At 32.6% G+C, this 27,283-nt stretch overlaps 4 protein-coding genes across 6 annotated transcripts; 1 reads left to right on the top strand and 3 right to left on the bottom strand.

Moving 5' to 3' along the window:
- Positions 1–605: 605 nt before the first annotated feature.
- LOC131603437 (uncharacterized) lies at positions 606–8,407 on the bottom strand. 3 transcript variants are annotated; one of them, XM_058875745.1, is made up of 5 exons: positions 8,250–8,407; positions 6,884–7,851; positions 2,478–3,623; positions 2,051–2,444; positions 606–1,747 (listed from the first exon to the last, which is right to left on the bottom strand). In XM_058875745.1, exons 2-5 carry the CDS (start codon positions 6,959–6,961, stop codon positions 1,266–1,268), a joined length of 2,100 nt encoding a protein of 699 aa, XP_058731728.1. In that variant the 5' UTR covers positions 6,962–7,851; positions 8,250–8,407; the 3' UTR covers positions 606–1,265. The 3 variants fall into 3 exon arrangements, with proteins under 3 accessions (XP_058731728.1, XP_058731726.1, XP_058731727.1); XM_058875743.1 differs by having other exon boundaries at positions 2,051–3,623; XM_058875744.1 differs by lacking the exon at positions 8,250–8,407 and adding an exon at positions 8,078–8,235 and having other exon boundaries at positions 2,051–3,623.
- A 5,790-nt stretch (positions 8,408–14,197) lies between these two features.
- On the top strand, positions 14,198–14,696 carry LOC131607921 (uncharacterized). The gene has a single exon (XM_058879871.1). It carries the CDS (start codon positions 14,210–14,212, stop codon positions 14,480–14,482), a length of 273 nt encoding a protein of 90 aa, XP_058735854.1. The 5' UTR covers positions 14,198–14,209; the 3' UTR covers positions 14,483–14,696.
- Positions 14,697–19,975: 5,279 nt separating this feature from the next.
- LOC131607922 (uncharacterized) lies at positions 19,976–20,766 on the bottom strand. Its single transcript, XM_058879872.1, has one exon. It carries the CDS (start codon positions 20,700–20,702, stop codon positions 20,181–20,183), a length of 522 nt encoding a protein of 173 aa, XP_058735855.1. The 5' UTR covers positions 20,703–20,766; the 3' UTR covers positions 19,976–20,180.
- Positions 20,767–24,601: 3,835 nt separating this feature from the next.
- On the bottom strand, positions 24,602–27,054 carry LOC131607923 (serine hydroxymethyltransferase 4-like). The gene is made up of 4 exons (XM_058879873.1): positions 26,236–27,054; positions 25,382–25,772; positions 25,187–25,288; positions 24,602–25,115 (listed from the first exon to the last, which is right to left on the bottom strand). The coding sequence occupies exons 1-4, from the start codon at positions 26,911–26,913 to the stop codon at positions 24,871–24,873; spliced, it is 1,416 nt and encodes a 471-aa protein (XP_058735856.1). The 5' UTR covers positions 26,914–27,054; the 3' UTR covers positions 24,602–24,870.
- Between the last annotated feature and the right edge of the window lie 229 nt (positions 27,055–27,283).

Below are 27,283 nucleotides of genomic sequence, written 5' to 3' on the forward strand. Positions count from 1 at the left end.
CAACCTCTAAAAACAAAACAAAAAAGTGAGTCAATTTTTGCTTTTCAAAGTCTTGTTTTTTATCCTGATATATATGCATATAGTCGTTAGAAAACTCATTAGATGTTGTACTAAAATTCTTTGTCCAGTTTTATATTATTTTCAAATGTATCTCCAGCTATTTTTGTTTTCACCTCTCAATTGTTTAGTAGTTAAGAGTTACACTCAGACCTATTCTCTCCTGTTGTAAAATTGAACAATGTCATAAAACTTTCTATCTTTTGCTACTAATCTAGATTGATTCCAAGTATACATAGTCCACCTGATTTTGATGATAAACTCAAATCAAGGTATTTCAATTAGAGAGGTCTCTTTTTGGCTTAATAAAGAAATCTTTGAGAGCTTAGTTCGAAAGGTTTTCTATCTATGAAGAAACAAGCAGCAAGAAGTAATATAAAGGTCGAGTTTAATCCACATGATTCTTTAAATTAATGCATATTTCCCTACTATTTTGTTGTCTAAAATTCTCATTGAAAACTAACTATAATTTAATGTAATTTCTCTGTATAAACAGTCTTTGACTTATGAATAAACATAACTGCATTATTCTACTTTTTCTACAATAATTCAATTTAACCGTGATCATTAACACTCCTACCAGATAAACAATAAAATTTACAAGAAACTGAATAAATGAATCCGACTATGTTTTCCCCTTCTCTATCATACACATTCTGGTAAATAGGAGTTCTATGTTACAAATCAAAATTGTGTAGTTGTAAATTAAGACCACGTCAGGTTGCACTTGCATTTTCATTCTCAATTAGAAAGACCAGTTCAGCTCTCAGTAAAAATAAACAAGTAGCACAAGCTTGTATCAATACCCCTTCCCTTCCTTTCTCCTCAATCTGTACGGCTGCCTCTATAAAATCTGTCTAAGTGAATTTTACTAAGATAAGAAAACCTCATCCTTACCTGCAGCAATGCAACAATTCATGACAGATGATTCGATTACTTTCAATTCATGACAGAAGATTACGTCCAATCAGTGCAAAATCAAGGCAATGTGTACGATGCGAGTAACCATCCAAACTGTTTAAGATCAATGCACAGCCAGTTACTCATTACTTGTTGTCAATTGCCAAAGTGCAGAGGAACGCGTCAAGAAGATTGAAATCGGTTTCTAGCACTAAATGCTGTAGTTCCTCCCATACATGTTGCCAAGGGAGTGGGTCCTTGTGCGCTGCAGATATAATTGAAGTATTGTGGGCCAATCAAATAATCAATCAGTATGGAATGACATATGGCAGAGCAAAAACATCTGCTGGCTCTAAGTGCACAACTTCTGCCCATACTTGCGGTGTCTCCCCAGCCTCTGAAGTTACCATGGGTTTCCGTTCTTGCGAAATACTGTTGTCAAACAACCATTCTTGATCATCCAAAGCAGACCATTCCACTTTAGGTACTGAATATATGTGGTTTAGGTACTTGGTGTCTGGATGGGGTGATTTTGAAGATGCTTCAATTAACGGAACAGCTGGCATGGTAGTGGCGTGAGTCTTGTTTGAGGGTACTGCAAGTGGTTGAGCTTCAATGAAGCCATTTATTTTGCATTCCGTGTTTTCTATCTTAGCACTGCTGACGGCTACTTCTGGTCTATCTGAAGCATTTGGAATGGACATTTTGCAAGGTTCCAATATTCTTCCATTTTCTGTGAATGGGTGAGAAGAGGATGATCTTGGCAACTTACTCGGCCAATTCTCATTGGCTGTAAGAAAATTCAAAAATTAATTATAATCTGTCAGCCAGCATCAAAACAATGCATACAAACTCAAGAAAGTTGATACCAAATACCATGAATGAAATATTAATATCAATATCAATATAAGCACGTGACTTAGTGAAAACCCCACCATTTTATCTAGCAGGATGAAGGATATGATTATAGTCTATTAGGTCAGAAAAATACTACTCCAAACCCAACAAGAGAAACACCTTATTTATATGTTAACACAACATATAAGACCACTGTAAATCAACGAGAACAAGACTCGCCATAAATAACACTCACCATGTGGAACTCCATTTGAATCGATCTCCTTCCGCTTCTTGCTATTTTCGACACCAACAGAATTCTCGTGGCTGTTCTTGCTAATCTGTGTGAAGGAATTTGAATGTATAGGACCAACATTGTTGCTCTCAATGCCAACAGAATTCTCATGGCTGTTCTTGCTAATCCGTGTGAAGGAATTTGAATGTATAGGACCAACATTGTTGCTTTCTTTTAATTTATTCTGCTCTGTGGTTTTAACTTCAGTATGCCCCTTCGTTTTCTCTTTCTTTTTATCCCGGTCTTTGTCCTTTCCATGCCCTTTCTTCTCCTCTTTATTTTTTCTTTTTTCTCCCCGTTTATCATCTTTCTTTTTCTTGTCCTTTTCCTTCCCTTCCTCTTTCTTTTCCTTAACCTTTTCTTTTCCTTCCTCTTTCTTTTCCTTAACCTTTTCTTTTCCTTCCTCTTTCTTTTCATTAATCTTTTCATTTCCTCCAACTGTTTTGTCTTTCTTTTCATCAATCTTTTCTTTTCCTCCAACTGTTGCTTCCGAATTCCTGTCAATATACTTCCCCAAAAATTTGGGCATTCCATCGGCTTTAGGATGAAAATTGCCTGCGTGATTCTGAACTGTTGCATTTCCAAAAGGCCGTACCTCGGCATTAATTCCTTTCCCCTCAATCTTCTTAGCATCAAAACCCCTATCAGCATTAGGATGCAAATTGCCTGCGTGATTCTGAACTGTTGCATTTCTAAAAGGCCGTACCTCGGCATTAATTCCTTTCCCCTCAATCTTCTTGGCATCAAAACCCCTATCAGCATTAGGATGCAAATTGCCTGCGTGATTCTGAACTGTTGCATTTCCAAAAGGCCGTACCTCGGCATTAATTGCTTTCCCCTCAATCTTCTTAGCATTAAAACCCCTATCAGAGTTAGGATGAAAATTGCCTGCGTGATTCTGAACTGTTGCATTTTCAAAAGGCCGTACCTGGGCATTAATTCCTTTCCCCTCAATCTTCTTAGCATCAAAACGCTTATCCTTGAGTTTTTCACTGTCATCGTGCAAGGTGCCACTATTCCTAGCCAACAACCTAATGGTCCCCTCATCTTTTCTATGGTCTGCATTTGTAAACTTCTGAACCAATTGATTACTAGCCGCTCCATTATCATCCTTAATTCTCCTCTCAAACTCCAGGAGGAATTTAGAATCCTTGTTCTCCTTAGCCTGATGATTAATCTCTCTAGCCATCTCCCCATTATTACCAGTATACTGTTTGATAATTTTATTATCGACAAAGGCATCCTTCTTATCAGGCTTGATTTCCTTTTGGAGTTTGCCTGCATTGAGACCCTCAGCTTGTCCCGGAAGACCTGTGCCATCAGCAGTACTGGTTTTACTTGTATCTCTATCTCTTCCTTTGTCCTTGTCCTTGTCCTTGTCCTTATCTTTCTTTTTTTCCCTTTTTTTTTCCTTTTTATCCTTATCCTTAGATTTTTTATCCCGTCCTTCTTTCTCCCTCTTTTCCTTCTTCTCTTTGTCCTTCTTCTCTTTGTCCTTCTTATCTTTTTTGTGCTTTTTTTCTTTATGTTTTTCCTGCAAATCATATGGTCAATAGAAATATTAAGATCAAATAATGAAACACACACAATGACTTAGCAACCTCTACTCTACTCCACCTATGAGCAAATAAATAGAGAGAAAAATGAACAATATCAACAAGAAATAATGCAAAACGTGTTCTTCATCTCCTTGAATATTAAAGAAATCCAAGGAATAAATTTCAAAAATAACTAACCAACAAATCAAGTCAATTAGATACCCGCAGCTTACCCCTCAAAAATATTTTAGACAACTATAACGCCAAAAAGGGGGGAAACACACTTCTTTTGATGAATTTTTAATAAAAATAAAACTTCAGCAATATCTCAATTCTAAACAAACTTGATGACCAGATTCTCTCAACCCAACTAGCAATTCACATCTTCCTTTTGGATTATATTACGCATGTTACAGATTAAAAATAACATGTGCTACAACATTTTTAGGGTTGTTTGTTTTAAGGGAAACTCAATGAATAGATTTTTTCACTCTAAACCCAACTAGCCATTTCAATTTCCAATTCCCTTTTTTTTGGGAATATATTTCATATTAAAATTAACATGTGCTGACATTTTTATGTTTTTTTGTTTTAAGGAAAACACCGGGAAAGAAAATGGAAGCCGTGAAAACGAAAAGAAAAGTGTAAGAGCACTTGTTTGGGAGAGGGAAGGAAACAGGGAGAAAAGAAGAAAAATGACTATGGGGCCAGATAAAATATTCCAATAGGGGAGAAAAAATAAATTTGGATGACATAGTTAAACATTCTATCCACTAGGGGAGAAAAAACAAATTTTCATGACTGGGCTTCCCTTCTCTTCAAGCATCTATTTCTGTCAAAGGATAAAATAAGCATTACTTCAACTGTTCATTTCTTTCTTCACACTTCTCAATCCAACCAAACAAATGGAGAGAACTTTTTACTTTTCTTTCCTATATTTGAACAGCATATGAAATTTATTTTCCATTTTCTCTCAATACCCAAACAGAATGTTGAAGAAAGATCTTCAGTATAAATTCTGTCTCAGACATTGAAATAAAAATAAAGGAAATATCAAGCTTAGGCCATCTGTCATTAGATATTAACAGCAATAAATATGTCAGGATTATCAACTCCCAGTCTCCCACACATAATCAACAGCTTAAGAAGGGCAACTGACATGTTAAACTAAAGATTATAAAATACGAGACTCCAAAAAATATAGATGTCCAGTAATAACCAACAGATGAACAATCAGGAAACTTTAGCGAAGCCAGGGAAAACACCCTCCAATATCTTCTACTTGACCTAAAATGGATGCAAAGTAGAGTAAACTCTGATCTTTTTGCAACTAACAAAATTAAGGCACAGAACAAAACAACCAACAAAGCCTCTGCACTAATCTTCTCGATCACAAGAAGCAATCTATGCACCACTGTCAGTACAATTGTCTGCTAAATCAGACAAAAGTTTTATACTTAACTCTATTAACATTTTCTCTATTCTATAGAGAATCATGCTTAGCAAACCAAAATCTTTTTAGAATACCATAGAGTGACAGGATCAGCACTAAAATACTTTAAGAGACCACGTGAGAATTTGAACCCGCAATATTTCTAGTTCAAATTATATCTAATTCAACTACAGCTCAACCAAAAAAAACATTACCAAGAAGATATGACAAGGGATAAACATATTGTTCGGATTTTATATTTAAATAAGAATTTGATTCCAATTTTTGAGTTATAAATCCCCTTTATATTCTGGATGTTATTATAACATTTAGTGTAAATATAATATCGAGATTTTTTCCCACATAGAAAACATAAAATTCTAGTGAGAGGTACTACTCTATCCTAGAAACATATATGTTATAGGAGTATTTTTTTTCCCTAGAGGATTAATTTGGGCTTGTAATTCTTCATCATACGTCTCACCATTTTGGTTCAGTTCTTAAAATGTTGACACCGATATGCTCCATAACACAAGGAAGCTATAGTAAATTAATCATTTCAAAAATAAGGAACAGGTTGCTGCTGAATGCAATTGTGTGCTCTCAAAAGTTGAATGTATTCAACATACCACTTAAACTCACTTTGGTAAGCATTAACTAAATAATAAATGTTATCACATCTTTTTGAAAAAATCAATGTTATCACTACTTCTTGTGCCAGCACTAAATTGGGTAAAGAAACAAGCTCTAATGCCACATAGGGGAAGCTCCTAACAGGATCAATCTTTGCAAATGCACAGAAATTTGCAATTCACCAGATATTTAAAGTTGAAAATGATTACAAAAATGTTTTGAAAATAGAGAAATACTTTAGGCTCATCCATTCTATTTCAAAATACAAACAAATGTCCCTGGGGACCTATACAATTACTTTCTTGGAAAACTTTTACTCTAGCAAGAAACAGGGTTAGAAAAATAAAAGGCCATTTGAAGGGGGCTTTATTCTAGCATAGTTAAAGCAACATTTATGTTCCGATATAACTTTTTTTGTATGCATATTCTGCCTTAATTAAAAGTCAGACATTATTATTAATTTGTACTTCGGTATCAGTTTCTATCATATACATAACTTGATTATTGTCGATTACTTTTTCTCATTCAATATTAATAAAAAAACTAAGTTTACCCACACCCCCAACAAAATGAGCAAAACAATGCTATGAAAACGCTTGTCTACATATTATGAGAGACTGACCACACAATTATGCAGTTACTTCTATAGACATGCTAAATATTATAGACTGGTTTGAAGTAGACGATACACTCATCACTCCTAACATGAAAGAACAAATCAAATTCGCTTTAAAAAATAAACGCCCATTGTTTACTAAACAAGAAAAAAAAATGCCAAGGCTAGACACTAGGCAGTAAATGAAAAGATGGATGTGTATAAGGTAAGTATAGCATATAAACTTCTAATCATCCTAATATCATGACCTTCACCAGCCTTCAACAGTAGCTATACCTCAATTGAACAAGATCTTTTATATTTTCACTATGTATTAGACAATTTAAGAAAGGTCCCATGAAATTTTTGTCGGATAGCTATTAAGAAACATATAAAGCATTAGATACTGCATTATTAAATCAAACATGAATGCATGATAGCATCTCTTTTCTAGGTATACAATTTAGTGTTCCTTATAGAAAATGAACCTCATCGATCCACGATGTAGTGCAACTAACGAGAAACTCCATTTAGCGTCATAAAGAATATTATGCCAACCAACATGCATGATGCAAACATAAGAAAAGTATGTTAACCTTTTTTGGTAAGTCAACATCATCCGTTCTAGTCTTCTTTTCATACCCTGGTGGTGGAAATGGAAAGCAGCGCGACATTGCACAAAATCCAGATATGCCTAGTGTAAAATGATCCTTCCAAAATTGAGAGTGCTCCAATCAATTTCAAGCAGCACTGTTTCAGAACCGGACCGAACCAGCAACTATAATCCTGTCCATGCACCATGTCATGTCACTACATTCATTTCCGGCTTTAATATTCCTCCTTAAGCCTCTTGCATACACAAAAATATCCAAACCGCCTAGGTATACAGTATACTTGCCTTCACCAAAATAATCGAACAGCTCTAACTGTATTACTGAAAATTGATTCAAAACCAATGAGCAACAAAGCAATCACTCGGTCTAACTACTTAAAAGCCCTGTGTGAATGTTAATGGTTCAACACAACTCCAATCAGTGTAGTTTCAGAGGCACTATGGTACCGCGTAACCGTGTTAGGCTTAAATAAACTATCCCAACTCCTGCCTCAGAAACTATAAACGGACCACTGAAACACTGTAATATCAGCTTCCTTTTTCCTCTTAGAAGCCCAAAACCAAAAATACCCCCAAGTCAATAAGTGGGAAAAAAAACAGAGAAAAACCAAAAATGGTGACTAAGAAAGCCTTTGCACTGAGTCCAAAAACGGTTATCAAAATCTCAATCACTGATAACAGTATATACAATCTTGCTCCATGCTCACAGAACCAATGTTAAATACCATCTTAAGCAATCTCCAACTGTAAATACTCAAACCCCCTAGTTCCAAATCCACAATCTTTCACTCCAACAAAATCAGAGCTTTTGCCCATTTCAGGCAAAATCAACAATCACAGTCTTCCATTGAATCACACTCTCTGATCCAATCCACATCCAAATCCAAACCCTAATCACTCCCAAATTTTCCAAATTCAGTAAGTGCCCCTCAGATACGATCCAACGAAACCCTAAAAAAACACCAAACAAAAAAACTGAGTATAAATACCAAAAAAAACACGCAGAAAATTAAATTAAAAACCCTAATCCCAATTTCGAATAAACCAAATTAAACCGAATAAAGAGAATCGATGAAAAGGGAAAAAATAACGTTTGATTCGAAGCGTTAACTTGAAACAAAAAAAAAAAAACTCCAAAATTGGAGTGATGAAGTGAAATTAGGTATATGAGATTTACCTAAGTGGACATTGTAGAAGAACAAGATCTCTCTTTCACAATACAATTACAATACGAAAGAGAGAACAATAAAATAAATAATTTAATCTTATAATCTTATAATAATTTATACAAAAAAAACTATATAGATTAATTAATTTGTAATATAATATATAGTTTTTGGGATTTTTACTTTCTCTGATATGGTAGAGTTGTTTCACTCTTGAAGATTCTGGGTTTTGTTTTTCTTCTCTGTTCTCTCTTCTTTCTTTTCTCGTTAGCGTTTGTGTGCTTGAGTTTGTGTAAAATATTAATATATGTGTTTGTTGTAATTGTACACACAACACACTAGTGTTATTTTTTTTTTTTGTGTTTTTTTTTTTGGTAGTATTTTATGATTTTTCTATTACTAATGGCTATTGATTGGTGTTTGGAAGTTACACGCGAGGATGAAAGTATGTGAAAACTCAAATGTTGGGGGTTTTAAACACAAGAAAAGAAGGGCGGCATGGGGATTGTCATGGCAAAAGTTAATGGAGTGATTACACATTTGTATGTATAATCCTTTGCTTTAAATGTCAATTAGACACCACATAATAAATTAGGCGATTAGATACTAGTAATATATTATGGGTCATGCTAACGAGTGCCCCAGGGGCACTCTTTAAGCATTCTAAATAAAGAAAATATTCTTTCAAAAGTTCACCATTTCAATTTTCGATGCATTAATTACGCATATTTCCAAGAAAAACTTACTTTTTAAAGCTATTAAAGAGTGCCCCTGGGGCACTTGTTAGCATTTCCCATATATTATTTATCTATAGGTCGATTTAATATGTCTTAAATTTTGGGTTTTTCAGTTTTTTTAAAGTGGTAATTATGACTCTTTTAGAAAAAATAGCGTTGAAAAAATGTTAAACAAATTTGATAAGGGTAATTTATTGATGAATTACTTTAAGTTCTCATTAGAACGGTGTCTAATGACAGATGTAGAACTTGAGTTTATGTTAAAGGTTTCATATATTAGTGTTATTGGTTGTTTAATGCATTATATGATATGTACTAGACCAAATTTGGCACAAACTATAAGTTTGTTAGATTATCTCCAAATCGGGCAAGTGACATTGGGAAGTTGATAAGTGAATGTTTAGGTACTTGAAGGGTACAACGGGTCGTCATATCATGTTTAGCAGTAAACAAGGTGATCATTCAATTGTAGGACATGTTGATTCAGACCATGTTGGTGGTATGGATGATAGAAGGGTTACAATAGGGTATATCTATACTTTAACAAGAGGACCAATTTGTCAAAAATTATCGGTTCAATCCATAATGGTCATGTCGACAACTAAAGCATAAAATCCTTCATCGGTAATTAAGTATGCACCAGTTGCTAACTCACTATCTCCAATAGGCTAGTTCATCAAGTTTTGGAGTTTGACTCCCGGCTTAACCCAAGAGTCTTTCCAGACCCTGATTTTGGTACCCTTTCCAACTTCCCAAAAAGACATGTCATCTAAGATAGGCCAAATGCTCATTATATGCTTCCAAAGACTGGAGTCATAAGGTTTGACACTTACTTCACTACTCATCTGACTCAGCCTAATGTACTTACCTATCTGCATTTCACACCAAAGTGATTCATCACCTTTTTTTAATGTGCCATCCCAATTTTTCTATACAAGCCTTGTTCATGTCAACTTAGGGCTATGAGATATTAGGGCTATTTCTTCCAGCTTTCATACACTCCCATTTCTGTCCTCCACTGTATCATTTATCATGTGGTAAAGTTTATCTATACACAAGACAAAGAGATAATGCGATACGGGATATCCCTGTCTTGAACCTTTCTTAGTGTCAAAGTAATCTCCTTTATCTCCATCTCTGTCTTAAACCTTTCTTAGTGTCAAAGTTATTCTAGTTTGAGATTTCCCTTAAATGTACTTTGCTTCTTTGCGATAGTAATTTCCTCTTTGTATCCTTGAACCTAATAATAATATGAGTGTGATGATAGTTTTCTTTTAAATATATAAATTGCCCTTGTTTTGCATATTTACTTTTCACAATGCATCGTTATCCATCTTTTTGATGTTGACAAAGGAGAGAAATATACTCTAAGGAGGGAGGGTATATTTTGTATCTAACTCAGGGGGAGTGTTATCACTCCAAATATATATATATATATATATATATATATATATATATATATATATATATATATATATATATATATATATGTTTTTTTACCACCATCCTTGAGAGTTGCATTGTCATCATCAAAAAGGGAGAGAATGTGGAACTTTGCTTTGCAGGTAATATATCTTTAACCAAGGCATCGTCTTTTGATGATGACAACTATGGTAACAACTATAATGACAATTGTAAAGGCACTTATAAGGTCAATCATAAAATTCAACCATAAAGACAATTGATGATAAGTCAAGCATAAGTGGTTAGAGATATAAACCCAAGTAAATTGGTTTGATGAACTTAACTATTCAAATAAGGCAAACAAAGTTCATTATCTAAAGCCTCAAGTAATCTCAAGTAGTGTCAACACAAAAGATAATATCTGGCAAAGGCTTGTAGAATAAATTAATCTCCCAGGTTAGTAAGTGAATGGCCTTCTGTAAAAGTGAAGGACATCTTCGTAAAAGTACATGGTTATAAGCACGCACACACTAAAACCTTTTTTCAAATCCCTTAACCAAAAGAAAATATTTTCAAAAGTGTCTTAAAGTTGTGTCAGATGACTTAGAAGCAGTGGAAATAACTAGAGGGAAATATTTGACCAATCTAATTAATTAGGTCCTTTTGCTAATCTATTAGACCAGTTCAAACTTAAGCCCCAAGTTATTTAGACAGCGCCTCAATGATGTGCAATAACTATATATATATATATATATATATATATATATATATATATATATATATATATATATATATATCTTTTTTCCTTTTAGAATGACCACCAATGACTATTTTCATAATATAATCGATTAGACTAAAGTGTTAATCGATTAGCCAACGGTAAAAATAATTAAATGAGAATTTCGTCTTGGGCAATCCTATTGCCTATAAATAGAGGTCCCATTTCTCATTTAAAATCATCTAGAAAATATGTTTTTACACTTTCCTCTCTCACACTCTCTCTCTCTCTCTCTCTCTCACTATATGTAATAGCCAAACCCTTTTGTGAGAAAAGTAATTTGTGAGTGAGGATATCAATGTAATTTTGGAAAGGTAGCATTGTAAAATTCAACAAAGAAATTTTGTTTATACATCTTGGTTGAATACAGTCCATTTAGGGATAAAATATGTGGTTCGTAGCTAAACCCGATAAAAGCTTTGGTTAGGGATTGTGTGATCAGTTCCTATTTAGATTGAAGATTAGTTATTGTGATAATCTTCCCTTGGTTTTTAGTTATCTGATAAAACCAAGATTGATTGAAGATTAACCAATATTAAAATCTTCATAGGTTTGAGATTAACTTGGTTAAACTCTAAGAGGTTATGATTTATCCTATTAAAATAAATTCTGCTTTGAGATCAGCCTAGTTAAATATTAGATGTGTTTTGGTTATCCTGATTAATCAAAATTATTGAGCTCAGTTACTTTGGAACTCGAAAACTAACCGCTACAAGGTATGTGTTCATGGAAAGGAGACTAACCACTTCAATCCTCAATTGGGAAGAGAGAATGGCCATTTCACTCTCAGCAATTTTTTGGAGAAAAGACAGAAACTTCCATATTTATTGTCTTGTAATATTTGGTTGAATGTCAACCACCATTTTCTTGTATAAGGGGGTTCGTGAACCTTTCCTGCTAAAACCTCTCAAGTATTATTGGAAACTCTCAAGACCAAGTTTTGGGAAGAGGAGTAGATCCTTAAGTTTTGAATGAACCTCTATAATTCTCGGTGTTCTTCTTCTTCATTTAACTTTTACTTTCTGCTATTTATTTTTCCGCTGCTTATTATTTGAAAATGATTTTAAACTCTAATTTAAATTGCCAAAAGTTTTCAAAACCATGTCTTTCTAAACCACGCAATTCACCTCTCTTGTGTATGAAGCCTCAAGTCTAATAATAGATATTATTGAAGTATGCCTAAAAATCTTAAGTTACGAAGAGAAACAAGGCATGATTTGAGATACAAAAACGGGAAATTAATATGGAAGTTGAAGGAGCCCAATTGTGGGGTCGACAGGGGGTCTGGCTGTCTCCTTTCAATGATGGATGATAGATCAGCAGTGACATCGGTCGAGTTGGCTTCGATGGGATGTTGAGCTTGGTTGTTTCGGTTAATGGATCACTTAGTTAATGAGTTGAGCTTTTGTTTCATTAAGTATATGTCGGGTTTCAAAATGTATAAGTATGTATCTCCATTATTGTTGTCTTCAGAACCTTCAAACTTTAGAGCTGAAGACATACTAAATGGTTTGAGAATCCTAGTGGTAATCTTAGAGAGATAATGTAAGAGTGAAATTCTAAGAATGTGTTCTTACAATTTGGAAAACCCTTAGAGATATCTAAGGAGATTGGAAAATACTTGTAAATCCTTTGGACTTGATATAGATATATATATATATATATATATATATATATATATATATATATATATATATATATATATATATATATATATATATATATAGAGAGAGAGAGAGAGAGAGAGATTGAGATTGAGAAACACTTGGTGTAAATAGAAGTTGTTTTTGGGAACTTTGATAACTATTTTCTTGTAACTCATTTGTAATTTTTTGTAACAACTCTTGGAAGTAGTATAGTGAATAAGAGAATTGATATCTACCTTAGGGTAGATCATTTGATTGAATTGGGTAAACAAATTATTATATTTCTTGTCTTTTTAATCTTCTTCTTTCAAGTTAAATTGATCTCCTATTGCATATATAGTTATTTTTAATGAATACATTTATTTTGATTGTCATTGTTCTTTGTCCCCACACATAATATTTTTTATCTTATTGAACCTTTAAATTTCACAATAATATATTCAATTCCTTAGAGTCTTTCTACTATATAGTTAGTATTGTAATCTTCTAAGATTCATTTTGTTTTATCAACCTTCATGATGTAATTTTTTATTATATTTTTGTATGTAATTTCATTATAAATTAAGAAAGGCGATATCTCTCAGATTGAGACTAGATTGTTCGAAAATTGTAAATGTTACAAGCTTAATGTATGTTAAATGCTTGGTTATAATGAAATCTCAAGATACTCTTATTGGGACTGAGTGCAGGCATCGTTGGTTTTTTCCGAATCCGAAAAAAGTATGGTGTGATCTTTCATATACTTATATCCCCTAGTTTTCAACATCTTTGCTTCATGTCTTGTATTATATTTTATTCATCTTTAAACATTTTTGTTAAAATTCATTTTTTAAATGCTTTTAGATCAATGAACTTTAACCTAACTTCAATTTACTACAAAAATAAAAATAAACTCTGATATAACTTCACTTTAGCAAAAAAAAAATGGACTTCTCCCCATTTGTTTATATGTTAATGTTACGCTGTTTGATATGATGAATCAAGAGGACCATGACACTAGAACGGTGATCGGTGTTGAATATTATAGTTTGTCATGCAACTTTAAAACAACGATGATTTAAGAATTATGTTCTTAATACTTTAACTTGATTTGTTTCAAGATATTTGATAAAATCAAGATATGCATGGTTGAACCCATAATTTTTTATTTTTTTGAATTTGACTCTTGTTTGTTATATGTTTTTAATTTATGTTGATGTATTTTAGGTGTTGTTGATGTGTTATGTTTTTTAATTTGATTCAATTTAATTGAGTGCTTATTTTTGTTTAGTAGTTGAAAGCTCTTGCTACAATTATGAGAACACAAACATTTCTTATACAATGGAAACAACAAGAATAGAAATAAAACTCCTAAAACTAAGGGTAGGCCCATTTACTTGATAGTAATTTTTATCTTGTGGATGAAAAAACAATAATTCTTCACAAGTTGCCTCTTGTCCATAAAACACTCCATAATCACCATGTGTGTTACACATAACCAAACATGCAACCATTGGACAACAATGTTTGTCTTCTTCTATATATCAAAGGATGAAACAAGAGAGGTAGTTATAACTTGTAATTCAAGAAAGGTAGAAAATGGAGAAGCAAAATGCGAGAGAAAAAACAAAGGGGCCTAATGATTCAGGTAAAGGAGCCATTGAAGGGCTTGCAATTGAGCATAGTCCTTACTTGAATTATAAGGACTTAGAAGATTATAAAAATCAAGGCTATGGTGCTCAAGGTCATGAACAACCAAAGGAAGGTCGTGGAGCTGGAGCAACCGAGGCACCTACTCTTTCTGGTGCTGATGTTTCACTTCAAGGACAATTTAATGTTGCTGATGCTGCTCATAGGAAATCAGTTCCTTAAAAAATTGTTTATAGATTGTTATATTTTCTATGTTTGCATTTATATTTAGCGTTGTGTTTTGGATGTATAATATATTTTGGATGTTTTCTTGAATATATTTCTTACCCTTCTAATTTTAGAGGGTAGATTACTTTTTGAAACCTATAGTTGAGATAAAATTCGGAGGATTGAATCAACATGGCAGATTAAAGAAACCATATAATTGACACCAATATTTGTACCATGCACTTTTTACCATCTTTATATGGTGAATATTGTCCTTTTGTAAACTTTTTAAAATTAAAAAAATATTATTTATATAAAATATTATTTTCAAAAAAATTTATTTTGAAAACACAAATATAAAATTGCATGATTAATTAATTTCATTGTTATTTTAACCACAAAAATATATTCTATTAATAACTTATTTTATTTATAATTTATTAATCAATTTCACTATTTAATTAAATAATAAAATATATACTATTAATCAATCATTAAATTATAAAATATACCATCTTTAAATTTCATTAACCATATTTATTTTACTATGTAAGATTTTTGTAATATTTGTGTATTCACTAACTAAATTTAATTTATTATTTAATATTTTTACAATATTTGATCATTCATTAATTATATGAACTTTATTAACAAATTTTATAAATACTAGTTGATTAGTACGAAAAATTATTTTTCAATGTCATAGCACTCAATAACCAAATTATAAATTAGATCAATAAATTTATTACATTCAATTAATCAACTTTATTTTTCCACTTAAAATTACTTTTTAATACATATTAACCAAACTATAAATTGTATTAATCAAATTTTTATACATTATTAATCAAAGTTGTTTTGGAGAGAAAGAAAAAAAATTAAAATTAAAATTAAAATTAAAATTATGAACATCACTATTTATCGTATTTGTGAACAGTAATATACACCAGATTTGTGAACAGTAATATACGGTGTATGTGTAAAATTCCCCTCATCAATGAGATACAATACTGAAATTAAGTATAATAGCAACAACTGACTGTAAAAATTATATCACTACGAAAGTCTTCATTTTTTTATTGAATTAATTATGAATTTTAATTAAAAAAATTTAAGAAGTAAAATGCGTCACTTTTATTTTTCATGAGGTGTACAAAGGTAAAATCAGAGTAATCATCAATAAAGATGATAAATTATGGTCTTCTATTTCTAGTCAAGGTGCCATCAAGCTCAAATATATCAAAATGTATTAAATCAAAGAGCTCTGATTATCTAATTATTGATTTATGCGGTTATTTGGTTATTTTAGCTTATCTATACAAAAATTCATTTTTCAAAATTTATCTAACTATAACTTTGAAACTAAACCTAAACTACTCAAATTGGAAATAACAGACTTGTTAACATGACAAAGTAAGTGCCAAATATTAAAATCACATATCTTATAAATAAAAGGAGACATTATATTCATTTCAACGGTAAGTTTAAACATGTCGTCAATGGAATAACTTTTCCATACAAAATACCATTCTTAGAAATGGCGTACAAATCTTCTCATATAGTTTGTCTAAACTGAACCTTTTTCAATAGAAATCCAGACAGCGAAGTTTTTTTTTACTAATATCCAAAGCATGATGTTTTTGTTTTCTCTTGTATGCTTCAGAAAACAGTGAAGAACAAAGGAACTTGACTTATATTCAAGTGATCGAGACCAAGATTGAAAGTTCTTGTAGAAAGAAGAAAAAACTAAACAAGTGGGCAAAAGTTAGTGAAAATTACGGCCCACACGTAATAACTATGACAACCGTAATTCTTAAGGGCACAAAGGATTAGAAAATGGAGAGCGAGCCACGTGTAATTCCTTAAAAGGAGCGTAATTCTTCTAGTACCATTGAATGTTTCAGCTTCCTGACTATTTCACTTTTAAATATGCTTGTTATGGACTGAACGACCACTGCATTATTGTGACTAATCACCCAATATCAATATTTTTAGGCTATAAAAAGAGGCTTGGAGCTTCAATTTAGGGATTTAATTTTGTTAGAATTCACTGATAAAATTTGTACTACATTTTACTTTAATTTGGGAACAACTACTATTGTATTTTCATTTTATAATCAATTTCAGGTTTTATTTGCTTTATCATTATTCTACTATACTTATGCCATTGTTTATACTTATTGTTTTGTTGATTTCTATGAGTGAGTAGACTCGCATAGTCTTAGAATTATGAAAAGTGTCTAAATGACAGACCTTATGTAACTCTTAGTTTCAAACTTCTTATGAGAAGTTAAGCTTTGCTCTAACTTTTGTTTTTACGAATGTTTCTATAAAAGTAGAGACAATATCACATATCAATCGATGGTTAGAAAGATAAAGATTGATATCTTATGCATAAAAGTCTGATGATTAAAATAATTCATGAAAAATAATTTTGATTAAATTGAGAAAATCTTGTTTTCCCTTAAAAATAACTTTGTTTAATGGATCTTATGACTAAAGCAACCATGAAACTAGATGGTTCAGTTGACTAAGATACTTATATGTTCTTAAAGGAGATATAGTTCACATTTATCTATTTAAAATCTGCAAACTCTAAAATTCTAATAATATAGTAGAGATGACAGTTAATTTACATGGTCAGTCTGAGATAGAAAAATCATAATCCTAAGATTATCTTTTATTAAAACTCTGAACCTATAAAATATCCAAACCATCAAAATTATATCATTTTAGCTAATTAAATAATACAAAAGAATCGATAATCAATCATAGTCCCAAAGAAACCATCTTATTTTATTATGCGAATGTATCGTGCATTTGTGACATATTAGAGCGTGCATCACATTCTTGATAATCAACTTCTTTGGGGGTGTAAATTGTAGCTCCACATCTCCAATGACAATAAGCTCGGTAGTTTGTGAATCTACCAACATCCATTTCTTATCTTAAGTGGGAATGTATTTCTTAAACATAGCATGGTCGTAGCCGACATAGAGGGAGGCATCAGTGACGATCCACTATCCTCCTACAAGGTTGACCCCAGTAATCATAGTCATTTATGGCTCTTTAGTAGCCATGTTAGCTCGTGGTGGACCAATTGCCTTGTTTATACACTTGTGTACCTATGACCTGATTTTCCATAATTGTTATGCGAGAATTGTGATCCAATATCATTTCTTGGAGGTGGCAACAAATTTTTGAAATATTGAAGGGTTCTCATTCTTTTTGCAGTTAAAGTTCTTATCCATATAACCAGGGCCGTCTCAAACGATTTGGAGGCCCTGTTCTAATTTTAAAATTTGACCTCTAATAAAAATTTTGAGACCATATTATAAGGATAGCACGACAATTTACTAATGGCATATATAAGTCTAAATTATCAATAGAAATAGTCAATTTAGTTTATTGATTTTTTTTTGTTTAATAATAGTGACTTAATTAAAAATAATACTAATATTGCTAACTTTTTAATATATTATTATAAATAAATTTAAAGAATATTACTTTCTATAATATAAAAAACAATGGATTAAATCACAAAATAATAATGTGTTATATTTCATCTTAAAATTTAATAATAAATGAGTTGGTCATACAATGAATATTAAATATGAACTATAAATGATATATAAATTTTATAATAAAAAATAAAATAAAATTGTAAGAATTAAGAAAAATCATTTTTTTAATTTGGCTATTAAAATTATATTATATAAATTAGTTCTAAAAGAAAATAAAATTTGATTAAAAAATAAAAATTATATGAATAGATTTCAAAAGAGAACAAATATTTGATTAATCAATAAAATAAGAGAAAAAAAGATATGCACTTTGATAAATTTCCAAAATAATAAATACTAGTTCAAATAAAATAATAAAAATTAGTTTGAAACAACTACCATCAAGTCTCAATTTAAATGAAATAATTAAAATTAGCTTTAAAATGCTGCCACCAAGCCTTGAAACCTCAATTTAAATGAACTAACAAGTTACAGTTCAAATAAAATATAAAGTTTAGCTTAAAAAGTGCTGCCAGAAAGCCTCAAACAGACATAAAGTTTAGCTTAAAAAGTGCTGCCAGAAAGCCTCGAACAGACCACGTGCTTTTGCCAAGCGCTTTTCATTACCACTGCGCCATTTAATATAGCTGATTAATATTTTCAAACGGTATATTTTGATAATATTTTAGTTTTATATTTTATAAAATCAGCCAATTAAATTTGAGGCCCCGATTATTTGAAGGCCCTGTGCGATAGACCAGGATGCACGGGCCCAAATCCGGCCCTGCATATAACAATTATAATTCTTAAATGGTGTGTCAGATGGCTTCAGAGCATGACATGTGAATTTCTTTTTAGTGTTGTTTTTTTAGACAACAAGCCATAATATTCATGATATAATTTTTTTCTTCTTCCTTGATATGAAAGCGGGTGATTAGAATTTATGAAAAGAAATCCTTAATTTTAAGTCTAAGGAGGTTCTTGAAATCTTTCCAAATGGAAAGGAGTTTGTCGGGTGCGCATAGATAAAATGGACCCTTGGATCATTGGATCAAATTCTAGACATCAATTGTTATTACTCAATACTCACCACTCAATACTCAATACTGGATTAAAAACATGATCCAATGGCTTATGTAGGCTTATGCATGGTGCATAAGGAAAATCCTTATGCATATTAGCCAAAGCCGAGTTTGTCTATGATAACAACCACTTAGACAATTTATCATCTTTTGTTGCCATATTTTGAAGTGATTCCCTTCAACTTGAAATGGTCAGTTGTAGTCAAGAACATAATAATTATAACCAGTATTTCTTTAGTAGACATAAAAAATAAGGAAAACGTCTTAAAATAGTTTGAACAGTATTTGAAAAAACATTTAAAAAAAAATATTTTTCAGCCATTAAAAAAATTATGGAGATCAGTCACGGATAATCATCTCTTTAAAATGTTGTGATACTCTCAAACAATGTATAAGCAACCCTGCTATTCTCGAGATTAAAAAAATCAATATACATTGTATTCGATTTCTACGACATTGTAAGATCCGCTCTAAAAATACATTGACTATATAACAACACTTAAGCCACCTAATATGATTCAAGACTACTCTAACTTTTGAAGGAACATACATATGAAAGAACTATGGAAAATTAACCAATAATAAGTGAATCACACCCACAACTCAATTCCTCTCTTTTCTACTATGTGGGACTCTTAACACATATAATCATACCTAAATCCAAATCCAAAAATGAAGCAAAACCAATACTCCACACTAGATATCATACCAGGTACATGTATTTACTTCTGAAGATAAAAAAGCAAGTACAGAGCACAAGGACAAAATTCCTGAATTTCAACTTAAGGAGATGCATCTTCCATCATTTTCCTAAAGCTAATAAATATACTATAAAAGTTTTTGTTTATCTTATCTCTCTGGCTACTAGTGCTTCCACAAATTCAATGAACCAAAATGAAAATGATTCATTTCTCAATAGGATATGAAAACAATTAACCCCCTTACTCTTTAACAGTATATTGCCACAATAATCACGGGTTACATGAAATCCATCAAAGATTCAAGAATCAAAATAACATAGCACTAGTAGTAACAATATTAATAATAATCAAACACCTAAATCCAACAAATGAAAGAATCAATGTTGTTGTAACTTATAAACCAAACAATTCATTACACTTGAAAATTTCATGCCCAGTTCTTCAATTCCTCTTCACTCTGAACCTTCCCACTCCTCATACCATCACCACCACCACCACCATCTTCCTCATCAGAATAACACTTCAAGAAAAACGCCAATATCAAAACAACCCACTCCAACAAAAATATAACACCAGCAAGTCCACCACACAGTTTCAGTATAACCGAACCATCTTCCTCCCTCACATAAGACTTCAACTCCACAAGAAAATCCGCAGTTCTAGTAAAAACCATCACAGAAACCGAACCTTGAAAAATGGCAGTTAACACAGTGACAACCATGTGTGCGGAGTACCAGCGGGTGATGGTGGTTAGGGAGGATGACCCGGAGGCGGAAACGGCTCCGGCGATGGTGAATGCGTGGAGGAGGATTAAGAAGAAGCCGCAGATTGAGGGGAAGAGGTTTAGGGAGAGAGTGAGGAAGATGCAGCTAGAGGATAGTGATAAGAGTATGTAGTTGCAGAACAAGAAGGCTTTGTGAATGTTGTATTGGTTTTGTTGGTTCTTCATTTTTTTTTCTGCTTTTCTTTGTTCTTTCTAAATTGTTGTAATTAAGGTAAAGTATGAGATGAGATTTATGAGTACGATGATGTTTAAGGAAGTGGTTGATATATATATAAGATAAAGATTAGATTCAATGTAACGGTCTTATGTTCATTATTACTTCACTTTTGTGTTTTTGCAATTTGATTTGTTTTGGGGTATGTGACCGTTGAGAAAGGAAACAAAAATGATTTAACGGATATGAAAGAGTTTGGTTGATTTAACATTTATGTGTATTAAATATTTGGCAAAGAAAAGTGCATTAAATCAATTACTATTTTTGACCCAAAAAATCAATTATTTTACTAAAAAAAGTAATTCCTTAGGTTTACTAGAAATTATGAAATTGTATTAATAACCCTGACAAATGATTGTAGCTAAGTAGTAATCAATTTTATGTAAAAAAAGAGTTTAATTTATATATTATCCGTGTAAAAAGTAAATCATAATCAATTAAATAAAAAAAATAGTATAATGAGTGACATATTGGGACACAAGTTAAGAGATAAATATAGTAAAATTTTCTTGGAAATTGTGTAATGCATTTAATACAAGTTTATAATTAATGATTTTATTATTATTTTTAATAAAAAATTTCTATTTATGGGTTTATTATCTTGTGCCCTTGGGGCACAAGTTAGCATTACCCTAAAATAAAATTGTCTTAAAATGAATTTTATATGCAATATTAATTATTTTTTTAATTTTACTCTTTAATTATTGTCAGGTTCATTATTCTCAATACTTAATAAATAATATTTTAATAAAATCAGTATTCTTTCTCCTTCATTTATATATTTACATTTATCATAAATAAATATACTAGTTTTTAAATTTCTAACAATTTCATAGATATTAAGAAATATAATAATTATTGTATGGAAGACAAATTTATGAGTCTCTTATAAATTATCATTATTTAATAATATGCAAAAGATAAATTAAAAAATAATAAATATTCAATACTATAATAAGAAATTAACATAAATGATAATATAGTAAAGCAACTTATAATTCAAGTTTAATTATAGTTTTGCTTTCTTAATTTATGTGATTCACATAATTAACCTATCCATTTTATTCATTTAGTTATTTATTGGTCAAGTATTAATCTCTATTCTCTATTTTAAATTCAACCATTTTATCGATTTTTTAATACAAAAAATTGAGGAAAAATTAAAATTGTTTAAATTTAAAAAAGATTAATTTTGTGAATCAGATAAAATAAAGAGATCAAAATTATAATTAAGTTCATAACTTAATTTATAACTTTTTAAAAATAAATACATATAATAAAAAAAGAAATCGTAGTTGTTAATGATAGTGTTCTTAATAAGAATATGTATTGGGCACGGGAATGTATTTGGGGTTACCTTCGATGATCGGTAGAAGTAAGAAGGCGGTGTTCTCATTTATCAAAGATAGAATTTGGAAACGCATCAATACTTGGAGTGGTAGGTCTTTGTCAAGAGCAGGAAAGGAGGTTATGATTAAATCAGTCCTCCAGTCGATACCGGCCTATATTATGAGTGTATATTTGATTCCGGATGGGGTGGTGAATGATATTGAAAGAATGCTTAATTCGTTTTGGTGGGGAGGTGGTCGTAACAACAAAGGTATTAGGTGGTTGGCTTGGGATAGGATGACTAGTTCGAAAAGTGAAGGAGGTATGGGCTTTAGGGATTTTAAAGCTTTTAATATGGCTATGGTTGCAAAGCAAGGGTGGAATATTGTTTCAAAACCTGACACTCTTGTGGCTAGGATCTTTAAAGCAAGGTATTTTCCTAATTCCTCTTATCCTGATTCTAAGATTGGTAACAATCCAAGTTATGCTTGGCGGAGTTTGTGGAAGGCTAAGGAAGTCCTTAGAATTGGTAGTCGGTGGAGTATTGGAAGTGGGAGTAGTATAAAGGTGATGTATGATCCGTGGATCCGGGAGAAAGATGGATGGTGGGCAAATGGTCCGCAAGGTCAAAATGTGTATAACCTCTTTGTTAAGGATCTTATGCTTCCAACCATCAAGCAGTGGGATGTTATTAAGGTAAAACAACTTTTCGACAATGAAGGGGCTGAAGCCATTCTTAGAGTTCCCTTAGTGGAGGATGTAGTGAACGATAGGTTGATTTGGCACGAGGAGAAGAATGGGGAGTATAGTGTGAAATCGGGTTATAAACTGTGGAAAGGATGGCTTAGTAGTTCTCGGAACCACGGTATGGAGAGTAGGTGGAAGAATATTTGGAGTATTTCCGCGCCACCTAGAGCTAAGCATTTACTTTGGAGAATTTGTAATGGATGCCTCCCAACGCGCTTAAAGCTTCAATAACATCATGTTCAGTGTCCGTCTTTATGCCCTTGGTGTGAGGTGGATGATGAAGATGAGTGGCATGTATTTTTCGGATGTTTTTGCACTCTTCAAAGTTGGCGTGCAGCAGGTTTATCTTCTATATTAGATCACCGGTTACATAATTTTCATGATGCTAAGTCCCTTATCTTTGATGTGTGTAGCCGTGAGGATCGTAGGGATGCGGGTAGATTTGCTGTTTTGTTGGAGGTGCTTTGGAGAAGTAGGAATAATGTGGTTTGGCAGGATACTCGGGATGATGCTATGAGAATTGGTTTACAGGCCTACCATAATTGGTATGCCTACCATAATTGGTATGATTGGTTCTCAGCTAGAGAAGAGAACATCTCAGGTGTTGTTAATAATATCTCAACCGTGTGGAGTCCGCCTTTGAATAATTATCTGAAATGTAATGTTGACGCAGGTTTCAGTAATGTGCATGGTACTACAAATAAAGGGTGGTGTTTTAGGGATCACTCGGGAAGATTTGTTTCAGCTGGTGTGTCCTGGGATGCGGGATTTTTTTCCGTTATTGAAGCGGAAGCTATCGCCTTGAAGGAAGCTATCCAGAATGTGATTTCCCTCCATCTATCTCATGTTATTTTTGAAAGTGACTGTCAAATTGTCATTAAGTCTATTCACGATTCAAAAGTGGGTAGTTCTGAATTTAGTGTTATTATTAATTCCATTCGGCAGTTATTAGCTTTATTTCCGAACTTTGAGGTAAAGTTCATTAGGCACCAAGCGAATTCGGTTGCCCATGCTTTAGCTAAGGCGGCCAATTCTTGGGCTAGGCGTAGCTTCATTAATAGTGTACCTCCTTGTATTGAACCTTATTTGTTGAATAATATCAGTTAAGTTTGCTTTTGTCAAAAAAAACTTAATCAATACGTACTAGTTAGGTAATGAGATAACGGACCTCATTGTTTTAACTTTAAAAAAATAGTTTTTTTTTAATTTTTTAAAACCGTTTTTTAAAATATTACAAATTTTTATTTATTCGTTTTTTCTAAAATGAAACACTAATTTTGACATCCTATAACATAAACATACATTATTGAAGACCAAAACTTAGTCAAAATTGTAATTTTTTTAAAAAGTTGTATTTCAAAAATGATTTTAATAAAAATCTATTTGAAATAGTTTCAAAATTAAGAGATTTTTTGAAATTTTGATGTCCAATTTTTTTTCCATAAATAGATGAAATACATAAAATCATATTTTAAGAATAAATATTGAAATAAAATTTTTATTTGATTCGAAGCTTTTATAAAAAAAATTTTTGTAAAATTTATTTTTATAAAATTATATAACACTATAAAAATTATTTTAAAAAAAAGTCAGAACAATCAGGCCTAAGAGAAACCCACCAATACCATCGATTAACCCCCATTTCCTAGCTCAAAGGAATGAGACAAACAATAAGTAGCATACCAGAGATGTTAGATTAGATTTGTATATGCAGGCAGTACTTGGGCGCAAGGGTCTGGGTTATGAACAAGTTAAAACAAGTACTAAAGACTTCAAATTACAATAATCTACTTTATTCTGTTAGCTAAATTTAATATGTAGGAGCAGGCTGCTCGCGTCCATTTTTTTATACAATATGATGAAACAAACAAGCCTGTAAGCATAAGGAAAATAACAAATTTTGTTTTGATGTGATACTAGTACTAAGAAAAAAAATAATCAGGCTAACAAAAACATGAAAACAAAATAGGAAAAGCTTATTTATATTCTCCATTTGTCTTCCACCATGTTTCAAACTTTGAGCGAAATATTTGAGAGCAAAGTTTAATCCTTGTACTTCATCTCAGATACCTGGAAACCAGGCATACCAAATGAGGAAGAGAACTTCTCAACATCAGCTTTGAGTTGTTCAATGTCTTTGTTGCCAACCAAGCCCTTGTTGAAATCCTTCAGAAGTTTGCCATGTTCCTTCTGGATCTCTAGTGTGAGAGTCACGGCACGGTGAAGGAACTCTCCAATCTGCTCAAAGTCCTTTTCAACCAAGCCTCTAGATGTCATGGCTGGAGCACCTGTTAACAGAACTCCACTCAGCCACCTCAAGTAAACATGTAATTTGACAAGTTTATATCAAGTTTCTTACCAACTCGTACTCCTCCAGGAGCCAACGCGCTGCTATCGCCAAAAACAGCATTTTTGTTCACTGTGATGTTACAGAGGTCACAAAGTTTCTCCACCTTGTTTCCTGCAAAGAAATTCAAAAGGCGATATTAAGTTTCAAACCGATTGTACGCAATTTAAACATGAGATATTTTTTAGGTGTGAGTGAGGTATTTACCGGTTAATCCAAGAGGGCGAAGATCCCACAATACAAGATGGTTCTCAGTTCCACCAGTGACAAGACTGTATCCCTTGCTCATCAAGTAATTTCCAATGGCGACTGCATTGGCCTTAACTTGCTTTGCATAAGCTTTGAACCCAGGTGACATGGCCTGTTTCAAGGCAACAGCAAGGGCACCAATCTGGTGATTGTGAGGACCACCTTGAAGAGAGGGGAAGACTGCAAAGTTGATCTTGTCCTCAAAATCATAAACTGCATTGTCAGGCTGGCCCTTCTTGGGTGGCTTAGGTCCTTTCCTGTAGAAGATCATACCCGCCCTAGGACCCCTCAAGCTCTTGTGAGTTGTTGTCGTCACTATGTCACAGTACTCAAACGGATTATTAACTTCCTGTAAACACAACAACAAAATAAATTTATCGTCCATTCACACCCAACAAAATAAGTCATATTAGCTATATGAAATACGGACACGACACTGATACTGACATGTTGACACTAATAATCATTTGAAAGAACCGAACAACATGTGTCAGTGTACACACATTTTTTTAGAGGTGTCAGTGCTACAAAGCATATTAGTATCCGCAAGAAATGCTGAGCTATAATCGGACATGCCTTTTGATGAATTCTTACATCACCAAGGTAACTAACTACTCAAAAAGATTTATTAACAAAATTTCGCCTTGATAAATCCATATATTATTGATTATTGATACTCTTCGATTTTGAATTCTATTCATCATTACTAAAACTGCAAAGCAAAGATTGGTAATGTGCATCACAGCAACTGCAATCAACGCATCACAACACCGACAAAGCAAAGATTGTAAACATGATATGAAATTTTGTACCTGAGCAGCAACAAGGCCACTAAAATGAGCCATATCACAAAGCAAAAGAGCGCCACACTTATCAGCAACATCTCTTAACCGATTATACTCCCAATCCCTAGGGTAGGCACTACCACCACAGATAATCAACCTAGGCCTAAAATCCAAAGCCTTCTCTTCCAACCGATCATAATCAATAAAACCAGTCGTCGAATTCACCTTATACGGCAAACTCTCAAAATAAATCGAAGTCGCCGAGATCTTCTTCCCGCCGGACGTATAATAGCCATGCGTAAGATGACCACCGGACGGAAGATCCAATCCCATGATCCGATCATGCGGATTAAGAACCGCCGTATACGCAGCGAAATTCGCCGGAGAACCGGAGTAAGGCTGAACGTTAACTCCCCACGCTTGTGGATCAAGATGGAAAGCTTGCAGCGCACGCGAACGACAGAGGTTTTCAATTTCATCAATGAATTCGTTCCCGCCGTAGTAACGGTTTCCCGGCAGGCCTTCTGAGTATTTGTTGGTGAGTGCGCTTCCTAAGGCTTCTATGACAGCGAAGGAGGTGAAATTCTCTGATGCGATGAGTTCGATTCCGCGGCATTGGCGGCGTTTTTCTTTTTCGATGAGGTCGTGGATCTCGGGGTCGACGGTTATGAGAGGTGTGTTTCCCCATTCGCTAACGGGATCCATGATGGGAAGGTAGATGGAGATGGATGAATGAAGGAAGAAGAAGAAAGAGAGAGAATTGGAATGGAAATGGAATGAGTGTTGTGTTTATAAAGGAAAAGTTTGTTGTAACCAAGGGTTATGGAGTAGTGTTGTGGCCATTGCTTAATGGTTGGTTTGTTAATTTGGTAATTTGTAACCACTTATTCAATTTTTTTCTTTTCTTGTCTTTCTAAATTTGTAAATTGTCATTTGCTCACTTCATTCATTTTTTGTGTGGTCTTCTTAAGTACGTTTACATGTGGTCATGTCTTAGAATAGACGGGATCGTATATTCGGGAATAAGAAAGCTTTGCAAGAATATCATATTTTGGAGTACTTAACTTGTTAGAGA

Source organism: Vicia villosa, linkage group LG5, assembly GCF_029867415.1.
Source record: "Vicia villosa cultivar HV-30 ecotype Madison, WI linkage group LG5, Vvil1.0, whole genome shotgun sequence".
In the NCBI taxonomy this organism is placed as follows: domain Eukaryota; kingdom Viridiplantae; phylum Streptophyta; class Magnoliopsida; order Fabales; family Fabaceae; genus Vicia; species Vicia villosa.